At 42.8% G+C, this 25,080-nt stretch overlaps 1 protein-coding gene across 1 annotated transcript in view; it reads left to right on the top strand.

Moving 5' to 3' along the window:
- The window catches only part of LOC138580875 (membrane-spanning 4-domains subfamily A member 4D-like), a 702,190-nt gene that overhangs the window by 442,532 nt on the left and 234,578 nt on the right, over window positions 1-25,080 (top strand). The window contains exon 4 of the mRNA XM_069651765.1: window positions 1,855-1,911. Coding sequence (XP_069507866.1) covers window positions 1,855-1,911 — 57 coding nt within the window. The remainder of the gene's footprint in view (window positions 1-1,854; window positions 1,912-25,080) is intronic.

The following is a 25,080-nucleotide window of genomic DNA, read 5'->3' as shown; positions in this document are numbered from 1 at the left end:
TGCTGCGGACGCGTATCCGCAGGTCGTCCCATCGCTTGCGGCATTGCTGTGGGGTGCGGGGTGCGGTCCCCACCGCACTTACCCGCTGTGCCACCAGAGCCCATATGGCCTTCTTGTTTGCAAGTGCCGTCCTGGTCATTTGCGTGCAGAAGACGACGGCAGCATTCTCCTGGAGGGTCTCTGTTAGCACGGTGAGTTCCTCACGGGAGAAGTGGACCTGCCGCTTGCGGTCGCACGCTTTCTTCGCTACTTTTCCCATTTTTCTTGGTTTCGCTAGGGTGGTTGACGGGTTGGGGTGTGTTTCAGGGTAGTGATTTTAGTGGTTGTGTGGTTTTAGTGTATTTATAGGTGTACGCCGGGATGTTTCCCGTTCCGGCCCCATGTTTTAACTTCCGTTTCCGTATATTTCCGGCCACCGTACTTTCCGGTAGGCGCACACTGCGGTGACCGCTAAGTGGGGTGGCGGTATTGCACCTAGGGCGCCGTACGGCGGCGGTGTGGGCCGTTTTGGGGTCATTTCCGCCATCGCGGACTTTGCACTTCCGCCATGCCGTGGTGCTCGTGCCCGATGGGTCGGAATGGGCCGCACTTTGCTCCTTCGTGCAATGGCGGAAACGCTATTTACGCTGTGGCGCTCCGGTCAGTCGCTTTCCGCCAGGGTCGTAATGAGGGCCCTTGACTTGCCACAATATATTCCATATTTTTATTTTAAAAGACGGTTATGATGATGTCTTCCATATATGACATAATTACATTTTAAAACGATTTCATAATGCCATGACCACAATATATGCCAACATTGTAAATCACATCCATGACTCTGTGCCCATAACATAGGCCAGTACTACGCAGGGGTTGCTGGAGTGTCCCCTGCTCCCCATGTTTGGTAGTGATGGCCTTTGGGGGAAGCGGGGGTGTCCCCCACTTCCAGAAGTTTGGAGGCGGGGAGGGGAAGGAAAAAAAAGAAAAGCGGACCCTCCGGCGTCGGTTCCGACCCACGTAGGAGGGACGAGTCTGACACTGCAAGGTTAGAAGATGAGCAGACCTTGAAAAGGTAAATAGGGGGTGGGTGGGGGAGTCTATTGTGGGCTTTAGTTTGGGCGGATTTGGCCAGGGAAAAATTGGATTTGCAGCCGAATTGACCACGGTCAATTCCACCGCCACAATTGTGCCACGGCCAAACCATATACATCCTCCAAGACTGATAAAGAGTACCATTGAGTTCCATAATCATATCACCAATTTTACAGAACTTCTAAACTGGAAGGATTCTGCACGAGGCGCTTTCTTAGTGATATTTTATTGTGTTACTTTCTTATTCTTTGCTCTTGGAGTGTAGTTTTCCCATACTTCTCTCTGGTAAGTCCGTGTAGTGTACACAATTCAGTTGATGTGTTGATTTCCACTGTGCTATTAGCTGAGGCAGGCTCCACCCGCCCCTTCTTAGGGCGAGGGAGTGTGTTTGTGTGTGTGTGTGTGTGTATGCATGTGCATGCAAAAAGCACAAAGACTCCTTAAAAATGTCCCACCAAGAACTGGAATTTCTATCGAAGTCATTTCAGGCAAAGTCTGCTACGTCTGTTGTATGGTGTGCGTGTTGTGGCATTAAAATGTGTTGATATCTGTATCTATTGCCCTGGCCACTGGATGCACATGCCGTCTGCCCTGATAAAGCATCACTTTATCATCAAACTGCATCTGCCTCTTCTCTACCAAACACAGCTATGCTAATCAGACCCGCCAATGGATGTATTTGGTCCTGTTGGCAATGTTTCAGACATGCAGGTTTCTGTGAAAATGAAATCTCAGTCTTTATATGTGTAATTGATCCCGCATTTCTCCTTTTCCTTACAGTGCATCGTTGCCGGATCCCTGTCAATCGCAGCAGCTAACAAACCCAGAATAGGCCTGGTAAGAGGATTATGATTTGTTGTATAGCCTGTGATTTTGGCATTGTGAATTTTTATGGCACACAACTGGAGAATGCTCACAAGCTGAACACTTGGGTGGTGGTAGAGAGTCAAAAGAGACATAGGTGAGCTGAGGCCAGTACTTTTGGTCATTTAATAAATAGTGGACTGGCCTACAGTCATTGTTATGTCAGTTCCAAACCTTTCAGGGGCACCTACCTGTCGGGAAACCTTTACTTTGACCTGTAAATCAGTTCTCTTCTGACTCCCTTAAGCGTACATGCCACTTTAACTACCTGAGGACAAGCTTGAAAGAACAGGGCCATCACCTGGTGTTCATGGCGGACTGTCTTGGTTCGAACAATTTCATGATCCACTTGACAGCAATCTGATTGCATGACAGCAAGCCAAAGAAGAGCGCAGCATAGGATACATAACGGGTAACTATGGATTCTAATTGAATAATGCATTTTAGTGTGTATGGTGACATCATTTATAATTTTCCCATGATTCCTGAGAGGTAATTATTAGAAATATTGGAACATAATACACTGTTACTAGCTTATGCATGCCTTTCTACTGCATGGTAAGAAATATGCAGGCTCCAAATATAGCTTAATATGTGATGTTAGATATATGTATGTGTGTATGTATATACATATATTTACGTGCATAAATTATAGGGTCAGCGATAGCGACCCTTTAGTTGTGGTTACGTTGGCTTTCCTATAGGAAGAGCACTAATTGGGTGGCTCATGAGTGGCACCATTTAGCGAATCCACACAAAATGTACCCAAACAAAATGGACACTACTCTGAAGCATTGTGGGAAGTTTGGTGCAGTTTTGCCATGGGGGAAAAATTATAGGGGAGGGTCCCAAAACTTTCAAAATCCGGGTAGAGTTGAATGGGAAAAAAATGGCCGCACCTGCTGCCCACACCACTGGACTGATTTTCACTAAAAGTTGCGCAGGGACCAGCTGCCTGGTTAGGAAAACGTGCATTTGCAAATTGGTGGTAATCCATCCAGCAGATTTCTTTTTAAAATGGCCAAAAAGTAGGAAAAAGAAAATTAAATATAAATATTGTATTTGGTCCACCAACAATGCAATGAAATCTACTACAAGAAAATAATCTCGACCAAATCACCTAGAACTAGATAACCTTACGAAAGGGGAAAGAAAAGCATTACAACACCATAAATCAGATCAGTCTATCATTATCAAGCCAGCGGATTAGGGAGGAGGCATAGTTGAAATGAGTACTGACAAATTTGGTCAGTATTTGAATGGTCGATGCCACATTATCAAATAGTGATTATTACTTCGTTTCGGAACGAGTTCCCGCAGAGTCCGTACTAGAGATGGTTACACAATTGACAAATATTGGCCTACAACAAGGGTTTCTGAGCCAAAATGAACATGATTTCTTGAATTGCATTTGTCCATTTGTACCAGCAATGTATGAATTACAAAAAATACATACAAATATCTTGAACACTCCGGCAGACCTATTGTGTTTCTGCCAACGGATCAGAGCTGGAAACTGTTGGCAAATAAGTTGACACATTTCTTCAACCCATTGCATTAAAAACAATTGCATGCATCTCAGATACCAGAGACATGATTAACGCTCAGGAGATACTTGATTTTTCATCCTGCTACGGAGATTAGTGATGCTAGACATTACATCTTTATGCATAAAGATCCCACAGAATCATGCACTGTTGGTCTCCAGTGCAGCATTGCAGAATAGGGATTTTTTAACCCAAGTCCTGACTGACTTTGTTGTAGAACTTCTGGCTATATGTATGACCCAGAATTATTTTACATTGAACAGAACCATTTACAATCAAATTAAATGGACTACAATGGGGGCAGCATTTACCCCCAGTTTGGCGAATGTATACCTGTCCACATTTGAAGCCATTTACCTGTTTTCCAATAATCCTTTCCTCGCCAATATTCGCAATTCGCAAGATGACATATTTTTCATTTGGAAAATTAATCAGAATACACTAGTAGAATTTGTCAATTGGATTAACACTTGTAACCTCCACCTGATATTCACACATGACAGATCCAAACTTGCATCAAACATGAGTCTGGTAAATTATTGACATCCCTATGTTGCAAAACCACTGACAGGAATATTCTGCTGATGTATCAAAGCCAGCATCCGCATGCATTGCGAAACAACCTGCCATTTTGGCAGTTTCTCAGTATCTGGAGAAATTGCAGACTATGAACAAGCGGCAGCAGATTTGGAACAAAGATTGAGAGACCGTGGGTGTCCCCACAAACTCATAAAACTATCCAGAAAAAGAGCACATTACCCCAACAGAGCTGTGTTGTTAGATTTATCAAACAATAAGCCCTCTGGCCAATGTATTATCTATGTGTCGTCTTTAAACCGGTACAGTACCAAAGTGAAGGCGGCCATGAATAAATCATGGCAAATTGTACAGACCAGGTTCCATGAGTGGGATAAACCTTTGTATGCATTCAAGCGTGGCAGGAATATGAAGGATAACCTAGTCTGTGCCTTACATAAAGGACTTGTTCCCCAATTAAACATAACAGCTGCATGGGGGGTGACTCCTGTGATCCGACACATTCCCTGCGTGAGTTGTACATCCTGCAAATATACACCAGAAACTCTACTGAAGTTGACTTTGAAAATCTCACATGGCAACTCAAAACCTTCACGAATTGCCAAACAAAAAAAATTGCATTTACATGATTACGTGCCCATGTAATAAAAGATATTTTGGCATGACCCGAATAGGAGAACACCACTCCAGAATCCGATCCAAGACATTGAATGCACCATTGATTTCCCACTACATGGAACTGGGCCACTATGACAAAGACCTAATATGGGTTGTATTACAGCAAGTGGAAAAGAATGAACGATGCTGCATGCTACATGATGTCATGAGCCGTCTTAAACAGAAATGGAGCCTCAAGACCAAGAGTCATATACTCGGGCTCAATTAGGATATTAACTGGGCATTACTGTAATCTATCAACTGTAACAACCTGTAAATACACCAATGTGGAGAAATGTCTTTCTTTGTGAAAACCTCAACGCTGACATATTGCATATGTACAGGAGGCGGTGATGGCAAATAGCCTGCAAAATCAAGCAACTCCGTTGACACACAAATGCATTTATGGTGAGACCTGTTCATTGTCATGAATCAGAGGCGATTATCCCAAGAAACATGGCCTGGGAATCTTCTCATGTGGCCAGGGAAAGGCAGACGCTTTCTGATCCTGGCGCTGGGTATGGTGTTCTGTGGGAGGATCACATGAGAGGAGACTTGGGCCAGGAGAATTGGGAGAACCCCCTAAATAACTTCCCTAGAGACCCTAAGTATTAATGGCTTACTGTAATATTGAGACCTGTAATGTAAAAGGTAATCAGAACATTGAGGACTTTAAGTCCCACAGTGTCATAAGTATTGGGATGTGGATGAGGGGCTCAGAGGCACGGATCTTCATTGTGCAGTTAAATGAAACCAATGACCTACACCTGAGCGGGATTTTGAGGTATTTAAGGTCCCCTCAGGTGCAGAACATTAGAACAAGGAGGTGGAGCAGCAGTGGAGTTGTGAGATGCAGGTGCAGCAGCTGAAGCAGTGAAATGAAGACTCCACAGCCGCTGCTTGTGTAGACGTGGATGTCAGTCCTGAGAGGGTCTTTAACTTGAAGGTGCAGAGTTCAAGCAGCTGGAAGGAGTTTTTTGACAGGCTGTCCTTTGGGAGAAAGGAGCTCTCCCTATTTCGTGCCTGGTTCTGGTGGCTGGCGAGCACCAGAATGCAGGAGGAGCAAGGCAGGCTCTTTTCCCAAGTAGAGCGTGCTGCGAAGCTGTTGAGCATTTGAAGAGCATCAGAAGAAGCAGAGGCAGCAGTTTGAGCGGACACAAGAACAAGGAGTTGGCATATCTTAGGTAACCCCAGAACGCTCCCTAGTCGAATGCTGACCACTAATCGTTTTTAGCGTAACAATCACATTAAAGGGTATTGTACAAAAATGTGGCCTCATTTGTGCGCCTCTGCAGTCACTGTGACTTTGGAGGCGCACAAAATGAGGGTGACATTTACTGCGGCCAAGCAGGGGGGGTTGCGGGGGTGTCCCCCATTCTTCCTGGGCGCAGTAAAGCAGGTCGGGGATGCGGGGGTGTCCCCTGCTTACCATTTCGGAAAGAGGGGGACATTAAGAAAAAAAAAAAGGGAAAAATGAAAAGCACCTTGCGGCGTCAGCTCCAACCCACGTTAGTTGGAGGAACTGACACTGCAGAGATCGCAGAGTGCAGGCGGCACACTTTTGCTTGTGCCACCCTAAAGGTAAGTGTAGTGGGGGGTGGAGATGGGTAATGCAGGCCAGGGCAAGAGGGCACAGCGATCCATATGATCACTGTGCCACGCCGTAACTGGCATCAGCATTTTGGCCATCGCAGTTACGGGCGTCGTAGTGATCACATAGACCCCTTTAAAGGAAAACCAGAAAAGATCATTATTATTACCAAGATGAAGAGGGGACAATATTGAAGCCATGTAAAGACTTGCATGGCTAAAGTAAAGAGGGGGCAATACTGAAGAGGAACAATAACCACCATTGCCAAAGTAACGAGGGGGCAAACCTTCAGAGAGCTTATAACCCACATTGACCAAGTAATACGATACAGCAGACAAATTGCAGCCAGTATTCCTAGAAGGTGGAAGAGGCAATAATTACGCAATATACCAACACGTATTGCCTAAGCCAAATAAAGACAAATGTTATAAAGAGGCATTGTAAGCAGTTGTGTGATGTACAATTGAGAGATTAAGAGTGGCAGAAGAGAAGCCCCCCTTATAAGAAGCATCAAGGAGGAGAGGAATACAGCCTGCATTGCATGTGTCAAATAAAACAGTGGAACAAACAGCACCAATATGAATTGTGTCCTCAAAAAAGAAGTTGTGAATATCAATGTTGTTGAAAGTCAGGGACTTTTCTGAAAGTGTGAAGCAAACCTCACCACCGAGTACTTGTGGTAGTGTTAAGAGCTTTTATACTGGCAGGGGAGTATACCAGGAAAGGGATTGTTAGTGGTAGTTCTGGCAAGAAGAAGAAGAAAATGAAGTACTGCATTGTGGTTATGGAGAAAATAAAGTGGCAGAGCCACTCTTGTGTTTGATGAGTGTTAAAAATCATCCTGACCAGAACCATGTTGTGACTCAAGAAGAATTCTAGAACTATTATGTTTTCCAAGAAAGAGAAGTGATATTAAAATACTGAATATCAGTTGGAAGATAAAAGACTTTGTGTGTGTGGAAACACTGTCAAGTGCCAAGTGAAAGAATTTTGGAACAAGGAGAACTTTATGAACAGAACATGGTTACAAAACAGAACTTTTCTTAATTTGAACTTTGGTTGGAGATCCTGCTTTGAATCTGAGGAAGGGGATTTGATCCAGACTACATCTTTTGTTATTTTTTGTTGAACCTAAAATGCCATATTCTACCTTCATGAGTTTATTGTATGTACAAGTGTGAGGGACAGATTCTTTTTATTAGTGTTTTTTCTTTGGTTCTATTTTTATAGGTAGGGAAATCCTCTTTAGATTCGGGATAGCGAGGCATTTATCACAACCTTATCATTAATAAAAATGGCTAAATGTGGAAAAACCTTTAACGAGTTGTCCGTCTCGCATTTCTGACCCCTCACATAATCCTCACAATTATTTAAATGATTACAGATTTTATCCTCGGCAGTCCGTGATCTTTAGGGCTTTAATACAATCACGGCAGTGAATCACACTGAGTAATGTAACACATTCACTATTGGAACTGAGAGTGCATGGGTTACCTTTTCTCCTTCTCGTGCCCAAGAAAAATGGGCGTGCGTTAAAAATCACGGTTATTGTAACACTATTTTTTTTGAACATATGTTCCTATATTAGAGCGCATTGGCACTTGAGCATACTGTTGTCAGGCGCTCAACTTTTTAACTTTTTACTTTTGGACAACCCGCGCCACCATTCGAAGATGGTGCGCAGTGTAGTGTGGCTATTTAAGTTCTATCATGCAATGCGCCCCCTTTCCCCTGTCACAAGCAGATTGGTGTCTTCCGTGAGCGAACTGCGGTGCGCTTTGATTATTACTGCACACTGTGTATTTCAAATTACAGTAAATCGACTCACTTATTGCACCGTGGTACACCTGGAGCATTAATTTCTGGTATTATTTCCATCTTACTCTGAGGGACCACCATATTCTGAACATTGACAGAGCTTTCTGCTCTTTTTTACAGTTTCTCGCTCAGGGTCATTGGATTTATGTGCTTGATATGAGGTGCTCAGGGAACATTTAAGGGCACAGCTTGAGTGTGTATTTTAGCAGGATAATGTGAGTAAAGGGATATCGTCCTTTGATGTGCCACTCATTGCATTTTGTGTTTGATGATATGATAGGTTATTTATAATGCCCTTAATACCTAGAGGTTTCTAAGCGCGGACCAAACCTGTGGTGCTCTGTGTCATCTTGCTTCCAAGGCGAGCGCATTGCTGCTGAGCTATCCTCCCGAGATGGGTCCACTGGATGTGACAGAACTACTGTTCCTTTAATGTATATATGCAAGAGGGTCTTTCTGACTGCAGCCAGGGTTTGGTGGTTGATTGTGTGCTATTTGCTGAATACACCTGATATGCTGACTTTCTCTGTTTTAAATATACGGTACTCATGCTCATGTTATTGGTAACATATATATGTTGTTTTGAGGAGGTACATTATGGCACACCCTCATGAAGGCAGCCAGACATAGCGGGCATGGCCATAATTAGTTGGTGTGCAACGGTATATCTTTCCAAAAAGCCTGAATGACTACGGGCTGGATTATGAATGACCCCATCAACATTCACAGATTAGAAAATGTATAGCGTCCACTTCTGCCCTACTATATGAACACAATTTAAAATGGAAACCATTTCTTGACTTTTTATCTAACTCAGATTAACACTAATCCTATTATTACTTTTACTTTTATTCCTTCCCCTGTCTCCCCCCTTTTGTATGTGTTCCGTCGTTTCTGTCTTGTCGGTTATATGTAGATTATATTATTACACTTCCAGTTTTGTTACCCCCCTATTTCTTTATATAAAAAAAAAATGGCTTGGTTAAAACGTTCTAGTTACACATGCTAGATGTTGTTCTTACTCACTTGCTCTGCTTTGAATAATTCTGTTAATATATCATATTTATGCATTAGCACGTGTTTTCTGCATATCATCAGTAATAATTGAATATCTTGTATGTTAAATTCTCATAATAAAAACCTTTTAAAACAAAAAAAATAAAAAAAATGAATGACCCTATCATTTGAATATGCCTCGTTTTGTGTTGCCATTTGCGACATGCAGTGTATTTGGCAGTGGGATGCCTTTGCACACATTGGTGTAGTTTCCTATTTTTTACATGAATTTGGAGAAACGACTGTTGTGTGCAGCATTTACTATCGGCACTGGGAGTCTCTCAGGACTCTTGCCGATCCACGCTCGCTTCCTGGAGGAGGCGGAGCCTATCGGCAGTCACGTGGGCAGTCACGTGACTCCATTCATCTTTAAAGAGCAGCCCCAAGCACCCTTGCGGCGTTAAGCCCGTCGGGGTAAAGGGTACTGACTGTTCTGCGGCTGTTTGGCGCTGCAGGCAGGTATACCATCTTAAGTGTATACTAAGCGGAAGCACCTCTTGACCTCTCTGCTTCGGGGTCGCGGGTTACAAGGCTTCACGGTATCTTCCGCTATTATTTGCAATCAAGATGCAACCTCACACCCTGAAAACTGGCATGCCCCTTGCAGCGGGCTCTCTGTTGGTTAGAGGTGAAAGAATATTACTAACCCCTGTGCCGCGACAATGAGCTGCAAGCATGACATGCTCTACTCCTCGTTCGCGGAAGTCGAAAGAAAGAGGTATAGCTTCACCGAATTTGGGGAATTGTAAAGATATCCGTATATTTTGGAAAGAGGCCAGAGAAAATACCACTGCTAGTGCTGGTTTGGGGGTGGACCAGTTGCAAACTGGAAAAACAGGCGTGAGTGTCACACCTTGCACGACAACATCAAGCACAACGCTGAAAACATGTCAATTAAATTATCTTCCCCCAGACAACTCAACACCCTCAATCCCTGAGCCTCAGGTTGCTCATAAATCCCTCTCTGAAGGGACATCGATTTCAGATAGTGCTCTACTAAAAGCAATTCCCTCAACAGCTAAACTACCACCAACAAATACAGTAATGTGCCTGAGCTCAGATGCAGCAGTTATTGATCTAGACCCTGAAGGAACTGAATTTTCAATACAAGTTCTTCCAGACAACCTGTCCAAATCCCCAGTGTTGTTCGATTCCCCAGAAGAGGGGAATAGTAGTTCTGCTTTAAGTGTTTCCTTTATGCAACCAACACCTAGAAAACCTCCAAACTCACTTCAAATGGCCACGGAGCACTCTGGCGAAATGCAAAATGGAAAGTTACTTGAAGTAACATTGCATGCCATGAACATGGCAATCCAGGCATTAGGTAAATTATATGAGTCTATTGATTTCAAACTCGCCAAACACTCTACCAATTTGGAAGACATACACATTTGGCCGGAAACGTTTGAACAACAACTCTCCACCAGACTCCTGCCTCTGATTCCGGCCAAAAAACCGAAAGCACCCAGGATAGCGGTTGCTTGCCAAACCTCTAATGTCAGCGAATCCCTAGTGCCTGGCAAGCCCAAAAAGAGAACCACAACTTTACCATATATCGAAAAAGTCATACTTGAGATAACGGAGCCGTGCAAAGTCCCGCAAAGCAAAAAAGCTGCAGTAGAATTAGTAAGCAGCAGCAACCAGGAAGCTTCTTTAAAAAGGGACTATACCATCTTTAAGACAGGCAAAACGGGTATTCATCTAGAAAATGGTATAAACAAACCTATTAAAAATTCAAAGAAAGAAAAGAGGGGGGTGACAGCAAGTAGCAAGCAGTTTTTTAAGGCCATCAATCTAACTAAAAAAAGTACAACTTCTGCTTCTCAGGCGATAAAGAAAAAATACAAACAACAAGCATTAGCAAAAGAGAATAAAAACCTGATGAAAGCACCAGTTAATCAGATGCCATATGGCCCACTAGATGACCTACTGCAGCACATTGACAACAGTAATTCAGATTCTCGCCCTTTGTCTAATGATCAACTGAAAGAAAGTGCAATATCTGACTGCCCTAAAGCGGGAGGGATTGCATTGGCACAAGCTCGTGATTTAGAAGCAATGAACCAACATAGACTAGAGATACGGAAAGCTGTGGATGCTAACATGGCTAGCCATAGAGCACCAGAAGTCAACAAACAGGGCGTAGTGAGAGAACTGCAGAAGCCAACCGCCGAGAGAGAGAGAGAGACGCTCGGAATCAGGCTGCTTAAAAGGAAGGGCTCACGAGGGTGAAGAAGAGTCTAGCCACAATATACATAATGACGCAGAACCTCTAAACCCTCGTGGCTTACTTCTAGAACCGGAATCAACACCAAATATCCAACAAACAGCAAAAATGGAGAAAATGACTAGGCAGTCAGCAACTCACACGTGACTGCTGGAGTACTACAAAGAATTGAAGCAATTCTGAGATCCATTGAGGCTAGCCACAAACTTACAAGTTTGGACAAGCCTCAGTTGGAGGAAAGGAAAAATGAAAGAAAGGAGAAAGCAAATCCTGACCTCAAACTAGGACCAAAACACTTGGCAACATATTCTTTGACACTAGCATGTCATCCGCCCCCTGGAGTACAATATGATCTAAACAGAAGATCAGTAATGGCTATTTTCTCAGAAATAACAGAGTTAGAGGACATTACATCCTCAGATATTGACTGTGTAGAATTTACCAAAGATGGAAAGCTCAACTCGGTCCGACTTTGGCTAAATTCACAGATCATCCAAAACGTGATATGGTCATCAAAAAAAGCTTTATATTACCTGGGTTTTGAGTTAAGTCCAGAAATAACTGCAAATATAAAGCAAAGTGTTGAACTAGATCAAGTGATTGACCATAGAAGAAATGCAGCTCAAGAGAAGGAGGAAAAAACAAGACAACAAACGCCTCACGATTGCCAATGTGAATGCTCCCAGAAGCTATGATAACTAGACAGATCAAAGCAACACAAACTAGCTACACTTTCAAGTTGGAATACAAGAGGGTTTGCCCATTTACTCAACAATGATGATAGTAATTTAAGGGCCATAGACATCACATTGCTGCAAGAGACGTGGCTGATGTCAGTCCCGGTATGGGATAATCATGATATCTATTTAAATCCTGCACTTAAACATTCCTCTGGAAGACCATCCTCGGGGCTTCTAATTGCCATTAAATCAACAAAGGTAACATCGTCAGAATTATGGGCAATGCCAAACAATCACATGCTCATGGTGAAGGCGGTCATCGGGAATACTGGTTATGCAATTCTAAATATATATACTGGAATAGCACAGCAATAACAGAAACTTATCATGATTTGTCCATGCTGTTGGATTTAATTGAAACTGACACCACGGTGTCCTATGTAGTAATGGCAGGTGATCTTCATATCAACTGTTGGGAAAGTAAAACAAAAAGTGATAAACTTAAAACACACAGATGGCAGTTATTTACGAAACATGGAAACCTTCACATACTTAATGGTGCATTTAAAACAGATACGCCACCTCATGCTACGTGGAAACGTGGGAGCAACCACTCCATAATTGATTACATATATACGTAAATGAGAATTTACTTTCAGCTGTAGTAGGTTTTGAGGTGCTGCACTCAGAAAAAAGTGATCACAATATATTGGCAATGACTTGGGAGAACGAGTATCAAAAAACAATCTGTAACAATACTTTGCAAGGAAACCACCTATGTGTCAATCCTGGGATGAATCGCCTTCGATGGTCTGAGGAGGGTTTACAGCATTTCAACAAACTTTCGACAAATTTGCTTCTCTATGGAAGCGGGGAGTAGGGGCTATCTGGGAACGGAATATAGTAATGCAATGCAACTTTTCCAGCAGCCCAAATCAATATATGTCAAATCAATAGCCAAACCTCATTTACATTCATTTGATTTGCAATTGAAATCGAGAAAAAGAGCATATCGAGCCGAAGTGAGGCTCATAGCTAGAAACCCACCGGATCAGAAGGTACTTTAACTCAGGAAGGCCAAAAATCAATATGTAAATTGGGTAAGACAACATAGAGCCCAATTGTATCTAAACGATGGTGCAAACATGCTGAGCATTTTAGCCACCAAAAATACAGCAAAAATGTGGTCAATCATTAATCAAGTAACAGTTGGCTCACAGGTGGCAATTCAAGCAAATGCACCCAATGAACAAAAATGGGTACAACACTTTACAAAACTCTATGCCGCTCCACAGGGTAGTGAATGTCCTAAGGATAACAAGTCTATGCAACAATGTAACTTAGAATTTGATCAAGAGGATATATGGCTCCTGATTAAATCAGCAAGCAACTCTAAGGCGTCTGGCCCAGATGGGTTATCCAAACACCAGCTGAAATTGCAACCAGAACTTTGGGCATCTATATTATACAAAATATTTACAGCTATATATCAAGAGCAAGTGATCCCAAATAGCTGGACTCATGCCATAACTGTGCCCCTATTTAAAAAGGGAGATCGGCAACTGCCGACTAGTTATCGACCAATTTCACTGCTGGACGTCCCTGGTAAAATCTATGGAAGACTCTTACTGAAAGAACGAAACAAATGAACCACAGCTCAACATCTAAATGATCCATTCCAAGCAGGCTTTTGCCAAATATCTTATGCCTAAACTTGATAAAACATCAATACGCAGAAAAGGGCCAACCATTATACTTGGCATTTATCGATTTTCAGGCAGCATTTGATTCGATTGACAGAACTCTGCTATATAACAAATTGAAAAAACATAAGTGTCCAGTCTCCATATTAACCTTGGTTATGCTACGCCACATGAATACTACAATGCAAGTACGTCTAACATATGGCGGCCTCCTATCAGCAATGATAGTTACGAAGAGGGGTCTGAAACAAGGATGTTCTCTTGCATCATTTTTGTTTCATTTTTTTATCCTGGATATGGATGACATATTCACTAGTATTATCTGTGACACACCAAAGTTAGGCAACCAAAAAATAAAATATCTACTCTATGCCGATGATTTGGTAATTATGTCTCAAACCCCCAGTGGGTTGCAAAACATGCTACAAGCTTTAGACGCATACACCAAAAAGAATAACATGATCATAAACATCAATAAATCACAGGTGGTAGTATGCAAGCCAAGACCATCTAAAAAAAAAAGAAAACAAGAAGGCCCGTGGAGAATTCAAAATACAAGTTTGACTGTGGTTGACCATTACAAATATCTAGGCATAGTGTTTTCAAACACAATTAACCAAACTCACCACAGATTTGAACTAGAATCTAAACTACGAGCTTTAACATCACAAGCTAAAATATTAGCATGTAGGTTTGGGAAATTCTCACTTAAGCACGTCCTGTCATTTTACCAAATGAAAGTAACACCAATCCTAATATATGGCATGGAGGCTTTTTGTGTTGTACAAAAAGAGGAGTGGAATAAACTGGAAGCCAGTTTTTGGAAGAAAGTACTGAATTTACCTAACTGCACCCGTCTTCCCTTGATTCGATACGAACTGGGGTCTCTCTCCCTGTATTCTCAATTATTATGGAAAATGTGTTCCTTGTTACGCAAATGTATACTAAGCACTCAAATGCACAATGTGTTGAGTAAAGCAGCCAAACATCTACTATCAAACTGTAATATACTATCAAACACCTGGTGTAAAATAACATACAATGCTATGACAGAAGCATCCATTGATTTAGAATTGTTAATGAACAACCCTAGGCAAGCAAAAATCAAACTCTTCCAATTTGATTGGATTTAGAATGTGGAGACCTGCGCTCAATATAAGGATTTTGACATATCATTGTTTGGGGTAAAAAGGTACAGACAAATGGCTGAATATCTGATTAAATGTCCCTCACCACGCATTCGATCTCAGTATATGCGCTTCAGACTCAATTTGTGGCACACGCACGATGTATTGGTGCGAAGGAGAATAATTTTCGAAAAAGTTAATACATTGCCAATGCTGTTTAAATGAACGCGAACCTGAAACATTGAAACATTTATTGGTGCAATGTCCCGCTATGATTGCCATTCGTAAACAATTTTTTCAAAGAGTGTTTGCTTTTCCAGCATACCTAAATGCACAGGAAATTTGGCAATTGGTTTTTTCATGCCCTAGAGTATCAGTAAATGTAGCAATTGTCCACTTTTTAGAAATCACAGTGCCTGACCACAGTTAAAGTAGGAAGGTTGAAGGTGAATAATGAGGAACTAAATTTATTGTAATGCATTAGTAAGTCATGTTTAAAGCATGTTCTCTTCCCCCTTCCCTTCTCTCTCTTTTCTCTTTATTTTTCTTAAGCTGTTCTTGGATCACAAATGAATTGTAACATTTTAAGATTGAACTTTAAGTGTCAATTTAATTAACAGTTTTATTGTAAATAAAATGAATTGTAATGAAATGAATTGTATGTTTATTTATATATTTGAAAAGTTGTTATGAAACTAAACAAATAAAAAATAAGATATTTAAATTGTGTTTTAAAAAAAAAAAGATTTTTATGTTTTTCCAATTAAATGATGTCAGCCGACTATATTCACAAAAATCGAGCATTACATTTTTGAGCAGGTATCCTTTGACACCTATTGACCTATGTCTCGATTTGTTTCTCTATATTGATATTGGTTTTGTTTACATACGTTTTCCCAGCGTATCCCCTTTTTAAACAATTATGTTTACCCCTGATACTCGGTTGTAGTTGGGGTACTCATGTCCTGATTAGCAAAAATACCATGTACCGTAACATTTCTGCTTTATAACTCGGTGTATTGCTTGCTTAATGTTAAACATTTGAAACATAGGCATATTCTTTTGGTGTGACGGCTACAACCGCATGCAGCGCTGCCTATTCAGACATTCTCCCTTTCCCTCTGTCTCACACACTTTGAAGCAACCACCGGGAGGTCATGTGACAACATAAATAATGATGGCCTCTCCGTCTCTCCCACTATCCAATTCTAGTCACAAATGGCTGTAAAATCAAAAATAAAATGTAACTGCCACCTTTGTTCTTTACATTAGTTTATCTTGGCCACACATCTTTGCGCAGCTTCTGTATTTTCATGGACCCCAAAAAAGAGCTTCTTCTCAAACACTTTGCTGTTTTCCTGGCAGCCAACTCTTTCTGTAGATTAATTTGTAGGTCTGTCTGGAATGAGCTTTGCTCACTGCCAGAAGAGGTCATGAAGAAACATAAAAGAGAAGGGGCTCTGGTGTCATGCTCAGGGGCGTTGCTAGGGGGGGGGCTAAGGGGGCTATAGCCCCTGATCTTTTGGTTGTAGCCCCGGATAGAATCTCAGGAGCTACAGCCAAAAGACTAGCTAGCCCCCAGTCCCAACAGCTCCGACAGCAGCTTAGCCCCGGGTCTTTTCCAGACCTAGCAACTCCCCTGGTCATGCTTAACCTGTGCATCCTGTTTAAGGCTTTGTTACAGCAGCGGCCATTCTGTAAGGACCAGCAGAGTTATTTAAGGTATTGGGAGATTTGCTGAATGTTGGTTTAAAAAGACTTCTATCATTTCCATACTGCGCACACACTGATTTCTTTGCACTTTTATATAGCGAGTTGAACTGGCTACCCTGAGGCACGGTGTGTTGAATGTTGCGTTTAACAGCATGTGTTATTTCTGTACTGAAATAGAGTATCACATTAGGTTAATAGGTGGCAGTACACAGTCTAACACAAGTAATACAACTGCAACCAAGCTACTCTTGGGTCACTTTTTACAGGTGAAACATTGGGCTGTGAACCTGCTTTTTTTCATTGTTCACAGCCTTTAGCAGAGCATTGACTTTTCTTTCCACGAAAGTGTTGCAATTCGTTTTTCTGCGTATTTGTCTTATAAGGTCAGGCATGGCTAAACACTGACAAATATTTTTGGGAAACACAAAAAAAGATGCAGCTTTCTCCCACCTCTACCCCAAGCAAGAGCAGCTAATGAAGATAAAGATGGAGACCTGCATCCCAGATGACAAGCAATCAAAGTCCCTGCTAGGTGCAGGTGTGTAGGGTGAGCAACATTGAAGAACCAGGCTACTGTGTATGTTCAGCCTAGAATTATATGTCGACCTTTCCCAGTGCATTGATAGTTTCCCACCTCCGTGCCTTATGTAGATGTCATTTCATTAAAGGATCATGGCTTCTCAATGAGGCATGGCTAAACACTGTTTGGTGAACAGCTCTGTCTGATGTTAGTGAGTACGCCCCCATTTTAATGTACGTACCATGGCATGGGACAGCACCTTCGAGCCAGGTGCTTTCATTGGCTTTAACACCTAGTGTTGTGCAGTGTGGTACCAACTTTAGATGTACCAAGTTGCAGTTTCAAAGGTCCTTAAGTAGTGATGCTATGCAAACTGGCACTAACACATGCCAACAGCCAGAGGCGTTGCTAGGGGGCTGAGGGGATAAGGGGACTATAGCCCCTGGTCTTTTGGTTGTAGCCACAGCTAGAATGTCAGGAGCTACAACCAAAAGGCTAGCTAGCCCCCAGTCCCGACAGTAACGTAGCCCTGGGTCTTTTCCAGGCCTAGCAACACCCCTGCCAACAGCATTCGAATACCAGACATGTATAATAGCATTTCATTGTGCATATCTTATACCTTTATATGTACCGATAGGCATGCTGCACCGGTGACACTTTTGCCCATGTAAACATAGGGCTAGGCATCTGTGCTTATTCATGTTTCGCAGGCTTTTGCAGTGCATTGATATCTGTTCCACCTGTTTTCTGCTTTCATATGTATTCTGATTGTGACCAAAAAAACAATGCACCATTCCCCTCCATCCACCACAAGCTAGAACAGCCATTTAAATTAAATCTCCTTGAAAAATGAGCAAAGTCAGCTAGCAAGTGCATAGGATCAGCAATTTTGTTGAAACCAAGACTACTCAGGAAGTTGCGGTTAGAGTTGTAAAATGATGCCTGTAAGAGCTCCTTTAGTAAGCCTCTGTAGTGCATTGACATTTTCTCCACCTATGTCCTGCATTTATACGCATAATTTTTTTATTGTGTAAATGGAGCAGGCTGCTCTGTGATGCACGGGTAAGCCGCCATTGTATATTGTGTATCACACTCCACTGCCATGTGCATGGTCTACAGATGATCTGGTGAATCTGAAAGACAGAGGTGGATGAGGTTAGTGGGGAGAGAGGGGAAATGCAAATGAGCTTTTCTGTTGTGTTAATGCATGCAGACTGGAAGTACCCTGGGCTGAAAGTACACATCACTTTCTAGGTGTTCTGTGCCGAGAGCATAGAGATATTGGTGTCTGAATGGTGGCCTCATGTGCCGGTGATGCTAGCATGCATTGGACTGAGATGTAGCATATAAGTCATTTGTAGACATGTAGTGTTCTCATCTATAATGTCTTTGAGAGAGGTGTTCCATTGCCTTGTGTGGGTGGCTTAGTTGGTATGAATATTGTCTATTTGGACTATAAATTCACTGTGTGTGTCTTTGAACGGGGCAAGCATTCAGAGACCTAGATGGGCAGACATATCTGAAAGCAAATATAGCAAATTATAACATGGCAAAGCAAGACAAGAAAAAGGGCATGAAAGCCATCACATGGGATTAGAAGTCCTTGAAACATATGAAATGGGTAAACGACCTGGTGCCGTTCTTATGCTCCTAACACTAACCTCTTGCAGACACGTTCTCACATCTCAGATTCTCACTCACACTCTGACACACTCATAAGAAGCTGAGGGAAATGGGAAGTCTGGACATTTCACTCATTACCATTATCTAGGCATTAATGGTTATGGAATGCAAATTCTTTTGGTTTGGAGAAATTGCTGCTTGAGATATGAAGACCCCCAGCATCCATTTCAACTTCCTCACCATGTAGGTTGCCAGGCTGATTAATGATATGATATGGCATTTATAACGCGCCTATGCACATGTTTCAAGGCGCGACGAGGCAAGGGAGGGGAACAAAGGGATGATGGACAACGATCCTACTATGCCAGGTGTCATTCAGATTGCGCAAGTGCGTGGGAAGGGGGCAGGACAGTGCAATACATGGGAATAATTATAACAATAAGTAAGTGCCAGCATGTGGCAAGTGCATGGGTAAGTGCAGACATCAGGTGTCAAGAGCTGGAAGGGAGACTGTAGGGATACAGAAACAGTCCCCAAGTGAGGAGGTTGCCAGGTGGGCAGTGCAGGTGTGTGACGCTTGGCGGGGGAGGGACCTGGGCTCGCAGTCAGAGGCTGTCCAGGTAGCCAGTGCCGTACCGGTTACAGCCAGGTCAGCAGAGGAGAGGCGAAGAAAATCAGAAGCAAAGAGAAAGGTTTTGAGGTGCTTCCGGAACCGGAGATGGTTCTCCTGAAGTTTAAGGGAGGCAGGGAGGCTGTTCCAGAGGGAGGCCCCAGCCGAAGAAAGAGATCTACCACCAACTCGTTGCTTGGAGAAGCGACTGACCCTGAGGGAGTTGGAGGTGGATGAGCGAAGAGCTCGAGAAGGAAGATATTTGGGAAGAGAGAGTTGAAAGTATGGAGGCACAAGACCTGAGAAGGCCTTGTGGACGATGCAGAGGGTTTTAAACTTAATCCTTGCAGCCACTGGTAGCCAGTGCAGAGATTTCAGTCCTGGAGAAAGTCCAAAACCACACTCTAACGTCCTCAGGTGCTGTACTCATTAGCCATCTGGGTGTTTTGCCGCAGAGGAATTGGATGGTATCTGTCAGGTGATTGGGACAGGGCCTGGATCGCTGATCGTTTCTCCCAGGAGCTTACCGCAGGGACTTCTTCACTGTGAAATGAGGATCAAGAAAGATAAACTGTGTGTAAGTATTCCTCAAAGTGCCCCTCAAAACTCTGTGCACAATCACTTGGCCTAAAGAGGGATCATGGCTGCAGGAACGTGAAAAGGAGCATGCTGACGGTGAAAGATAGGGTGTAGGAACACTGGAATAGGATGGGCAGTCAAGTACTGTAAAACTGCAATCTCGGATTTGCAGTAGCTTTGGCTCCCTATTAGGTACATCCCTTTGCCCAAGTCCTTGGACAGCTTTGTGTTCAAGATAACTAATGATATTAGAGAAAGAGCAAATATGCTGTATGTGTGTGCATTTGGGCACCAACACTGGATAGATGAGGTTGCAGTACCTCATACGATAAAATTAATAGGTGCTTGAGGTAGACTGACACCAACATGTACCTAGAGCGGTCGAGTACCACTTTTGATCAATTAGTGGAGCAGTGCAATCTCATACAAGCCATGTAACTGCAGCCAATCCACCTTCATGTCACTTTTATCACTGGGAAACATAGGGCTTTGAATCTGTGCTGCTTTATTTTTTACAGGTTTGGGCAGTTTATTGATATTTTTCCAAACATATGATGCATTCATGTTATGCTACTTATTTTTGTTGTAAAGGAACAGGCTGGTCCATGATGCATGGCTTAACACTGGCAAGTATTTTTTGTGACGACAACATGATGCAACGTTCCTCTCCCTCCACCCTAAGCTAAAACAGCCAATAATGTTAGAGGCCGACCTTATGCAAAGCAAGAGGTGATGGCTGGAAGGTTTAGAATATATCTGACATTGCTCTGGGCAACCCTCCAGACCATCGTTTTTCAGCCTGTCAAGCCATTACTGAAGGGGAAAGACCATATGCAAATCAGGCTTGGTCCCACCCCAAAGATGGCACTCAAGCCGCAACTGCTAGGCCACATCCCTTCTGCACAAGACCACAAGCATCACAGACCTGTTTCGGCCTCATTGGGCGTCATCAGTGTGGAGTAGCTTTGGTCTCCAGGCCCAGCAGGCTCGGGACCCACGTCTAGGCTACAACAGTTTGGGTTTATTATGACAGATGCAAATGGGGATTTATTTTTAGACACACAAATTACACATGGACAGTTTACGCTCATAATGAGAATAATTATTTTGGGACAACACTTTAATGACTATAACAAGTAAATAACCTCACTGGGCACAAGATGGTTGATTTCGAATTGCAACAATTGTGCTCTGTGAATTTCAATGGGGTAATTCATTGATTTACTAAGCAAAATACTAGGGAAATAACTTACTTAATAATGCAAACAAACAAAGGATTTTTCAGGGGACAGAGAACCATAATCAACAGATACAGAAGGGATGATTTTGTTCCATAGGAAAAATGACTTAAAGGCACAGAGGAACACAGTATTTGTCAAGGGGAGAGTTACCAAATTGCACAAATAAAAATACTTTTCAATAGAAAAATGACTAAATTTCACAAACAAATATAATAGAGGATTTTTCTTTATGGCCACTCTAGGCTAGTGCTTACATAGATAGGACTTGTTTAATCTATGGCTGTGGAGATCTATACTTACAGAAGAAAAGGATTCTATAGTCCTCAATGGCGCTAGGGCTCCACTGCCAGGACCATCTACGTGGTCAAACAGGGCCTTCCAACCATTTACTCCAGGTCCCTGCTTCACTCTAGGACTAGGCCCAATTTCTGCAAGTATAGCTCCAGACCTCCTGTCAGTTGCACAGGATGCTGTACAGAGAATCTCCAGTTGAGGAGGAGTAACCTATTTATAAGCCAAATGACATCACTGTTGTGTCATCCTCCTCCCACAACTGATTGGGCAGTGGTCAAGGGTTCCCTCCCCCTCCATAAGCCAGTAGGCTCAGAGAAAGTAGGCGTGATTTTGAGCAGTCAAGGGAGGATACCCCATCAATCATATAACAGGCATAGGGTTGGATCTGGCTTTTGTACCTAGAAATCTCACATTTTGAAACATATCCTTCCTCATCAGATTACTCCACAGATTCCAGCATATTCAGACATAAAAAATAATAATTGTGAATCACATAAACCTTGTTTGATGACTGTGCAACATATTGGGACGAAGCTACCATATTTGCTCATTTACGCCCAAATTACATTACTGAAAAATGACATTCGGTGGGCGGAGTACCTATCACCTACTACACCTTTTCTCACATTTTTATGATTGTTCTATTAATACAGAGATCACAATTCATTTTTGTTTGATAACTTTTGATAGGTTGGTGTCACCAAAATCGTTTGGACCCACCAGAAGCCGCTCACTGACAGATTTTCATAAATCCAAACATGAAAAATGTACAATTAATACTTCCCAAGTTATTCCAAAAATTGCATATCTCCCATTGTGTGCAATGGGTGTGAAGCTCTGCTTTCACTCTTCCCCCTCTGTAAGCAGAGATCTGGTTCTTAGCTCTGATGTCAAGAGTGACCCTTTTGTTCAGGTTAGCCTACAGCTTCAAAGGCAATTGCTATGTTTACGACAGTCTGAGTGCTTTCATCATAAAACTTGAAGATCCGCAGAATGCTTCAGCTCATTCCCATGGTAAAATAGCTTGGGAAGTCTGGTTTCACACCTGAGGTTCATTTCTCGGAAGTGAAACTTAAGAGTTGCCTTTTCCCATCATTTTACATTTATTCCAACTTTAGCAAATGCACACAATCTAACATGTAAACCCTTGCAACAGTACTTTCCTGCAACAGTGATTACAGAAGACAACATAATATGTTTAAAGACTTTAGCTGTACATTAGAATAGTTAAAGTGTTGATTTTAAAGACCAAATTTCAGTGTCACTGGGTCAGTTTTAGCTGTGAAACCTTTCATGCTGTTGTAGTTCCACATTTTAAGACCCAATTGCAATGTCACTGGGGTCAGTTTTAGCCATGAAACCTTTCATGCTGTTGTAGTTCCACATTTCCTTGTAGATTCTGGTTAGTTAAAAGATTCTCTGTGATGGGCTCATTATGAACAAACTTACAGTTCCTTGATGGCTTTCCTGCACGTATTTTGAAGAGCAGGTCTGTATTGAAAATGAGAGGGAAAAACAGATTTTTGAAGACAATCATTCTTCTTACAGTAAAACCCCCAGTCTGTTCTGCAGGCTTGCGCACATTCTGGCCCTTTCATTTACATGCTGGACATTGCCGTTTTTGTCAAGGGGGTCTCATCATTTCCAGTTTTTCATCAACAGTATTATGAGGTCTTCCCCTAATGTGTGACAAGGAATATTTTCAGGCATCCCCATGCTTAGATGCCTAAAATTGCTCCTTCGTGTTTGGGCAAGGGCCTCATTTTGCATGTACTCCAACGCAGGCCTTTTGCTGAGGGGCATATCTCCCCGTCTGACACCGGTCTGTAGTTATGGCATTTTAGGGCTATTTCACTCCACATTACTACCCTCCAACGAGGTTTCAGAAAAAATTAGGGCACGGTCGAACATTGCATTGCATCTTGTATGTGCCTTGTTGCAAAAGTATTGCATACAAAAGATGTTTTTATATCTGGTTTTTATTGATTGATTTTTTAAAGCACTTTTGACAAGGTGGTTAAGGGATCAATTCTGGAATGCACTGATCTTATTGAATATTCCAGATCTGTTATTGCAAGCCATAAAGCCATGGTACACAAATAATGTGACACGGGTGAGGTATGGCCATAGGGAGAATGCAAGGGTTATTTTAAGGTTTTAAATGAGGTGAGGCAAAGATGTGTTCTGCCCCATTTTTATTTCTTTTATATATACAGGCGATTCATGCTCTAGATTATGATGCAGCAATGATAGGTGACAGAAAGATGGGCATCCTGCTTTATGCAGATGATGTAGTGCTAATATCTAAAACCCGACCAGCACAAAGAATCAACTGGCAGCCTTGGAGAAAGATTGCGTGGAATGGGCAGGAGAAGTAAATGTCTATACTACCCTTTTAATGGTATGCTACAGAAGCAGAAGGGTAACAAAACGGTTTATACTAAATGGGAAAGGGATCACAGAGATGCATCAGTTTGATGACTTGGGCCCAAGACTGTCTGCTAACAGCACATGGTCCAACTAAGTAGATAAAGTGGCTGTGTACTAAAGCAGCATGGTGGCACTGCTTTGACACTCATGAGGCATTTTTGGTGTTTTGGGGGGGAATAGCTGTAGAAGCCTTAGGAGTATATAAGGCCGGGCAGCGTGGCCTGACTGGAGGCTAATGGAGTCGTGAGACCTGTGAGCTTGATAGCCCTGCCAAGCAATATGCGACTTTGTGGTGTCCCAGATGCATTATGTAGCACCTAAACAGTGGATATAGCTGTCGCAGACCATGGGATCATCCGAATGCAATCTTGGTGTGATCACTTTGTTATTAGAGCTTTGCAACTCGCCGGCTCTGAGCGATGTGTGGCCTAATACCCCAGATGGCCGCATTCGCCTAAGATTTGTTGCGGAGTGCTTTTGTACCATCTATCCAGCTGAAAGTACTGGCGGCATATGAGTGGAGATCTTCACCCATGGCTTGCATCGGCGCAAATTGATCCAGTTTACATTTTTCCACCTCATGGGTGCCGCTTTTGTCTCCCGTGCTTGGCGGGCCCTGTGCCATTTGGGCCGCCGTTTTCAGTTGCTGGTGGCTTCTGGAAGAAGCATTCGGTGCTACAGCAATGCGCAGCCTGGAATATCCCCCTCTTTTCTCTGTTGAGAGCCAGTCGCCCCCCCTTTATCTTTCGGGAATATCAGTGGATTTCACTGCAACCCTCTCTGCAGGGTCACAAGAGGTCAAGAGGTGCAGCCGTGACAGAGTTCCAGCCGCGGTTCCAGGGCGACATTGAAGAGCAGCTTCGCTCTGGGGTAGCTCACACATATATTGGAGGAACGAACCTGTGGCCTCACACCTGTGCTGGCTACACCTGAGCCCTATCGCAAACTGCTTGGAGATTTTATAGCGAAACGTTTTTGCAGAGGCTGTGTGCCTCATGGACCACCATCTGGCAAGTGCCTGTACGACGGGGTCTTAAACTTAGCAACTGCTTATTTTTTAACTGACTGTTCCTGCTACTTGTCTCCTGCAGTTTCTGTGGCTTGTGTAGCAGCCCCTGCACATTGGCATACTTCTTGGACCCCTTATGTGTTTGGGAGGTGCCTGCTGTTAGAAGCGTTCTGTCACTCA

The sequence above is a fragment of the Ambystoma mexicanum genome, chromosome 3p (assembly GCF_040938575.1).
Source record: "Ambystoma mexicanum isolate Mex_15411 chromosome 3p, UKY_AmexF1_1, whole genome shotgun sequence".
Taxonomy (NCBI): Eukaryota; Metazoa; Chordata; class Amphibia; order Caudata; family Ambystomatidae; genus Ambystoma; species Ambystoma mexicanum.
This window is presented reverse-complemented; position numbering and strand designations above follow the sequence as displayed.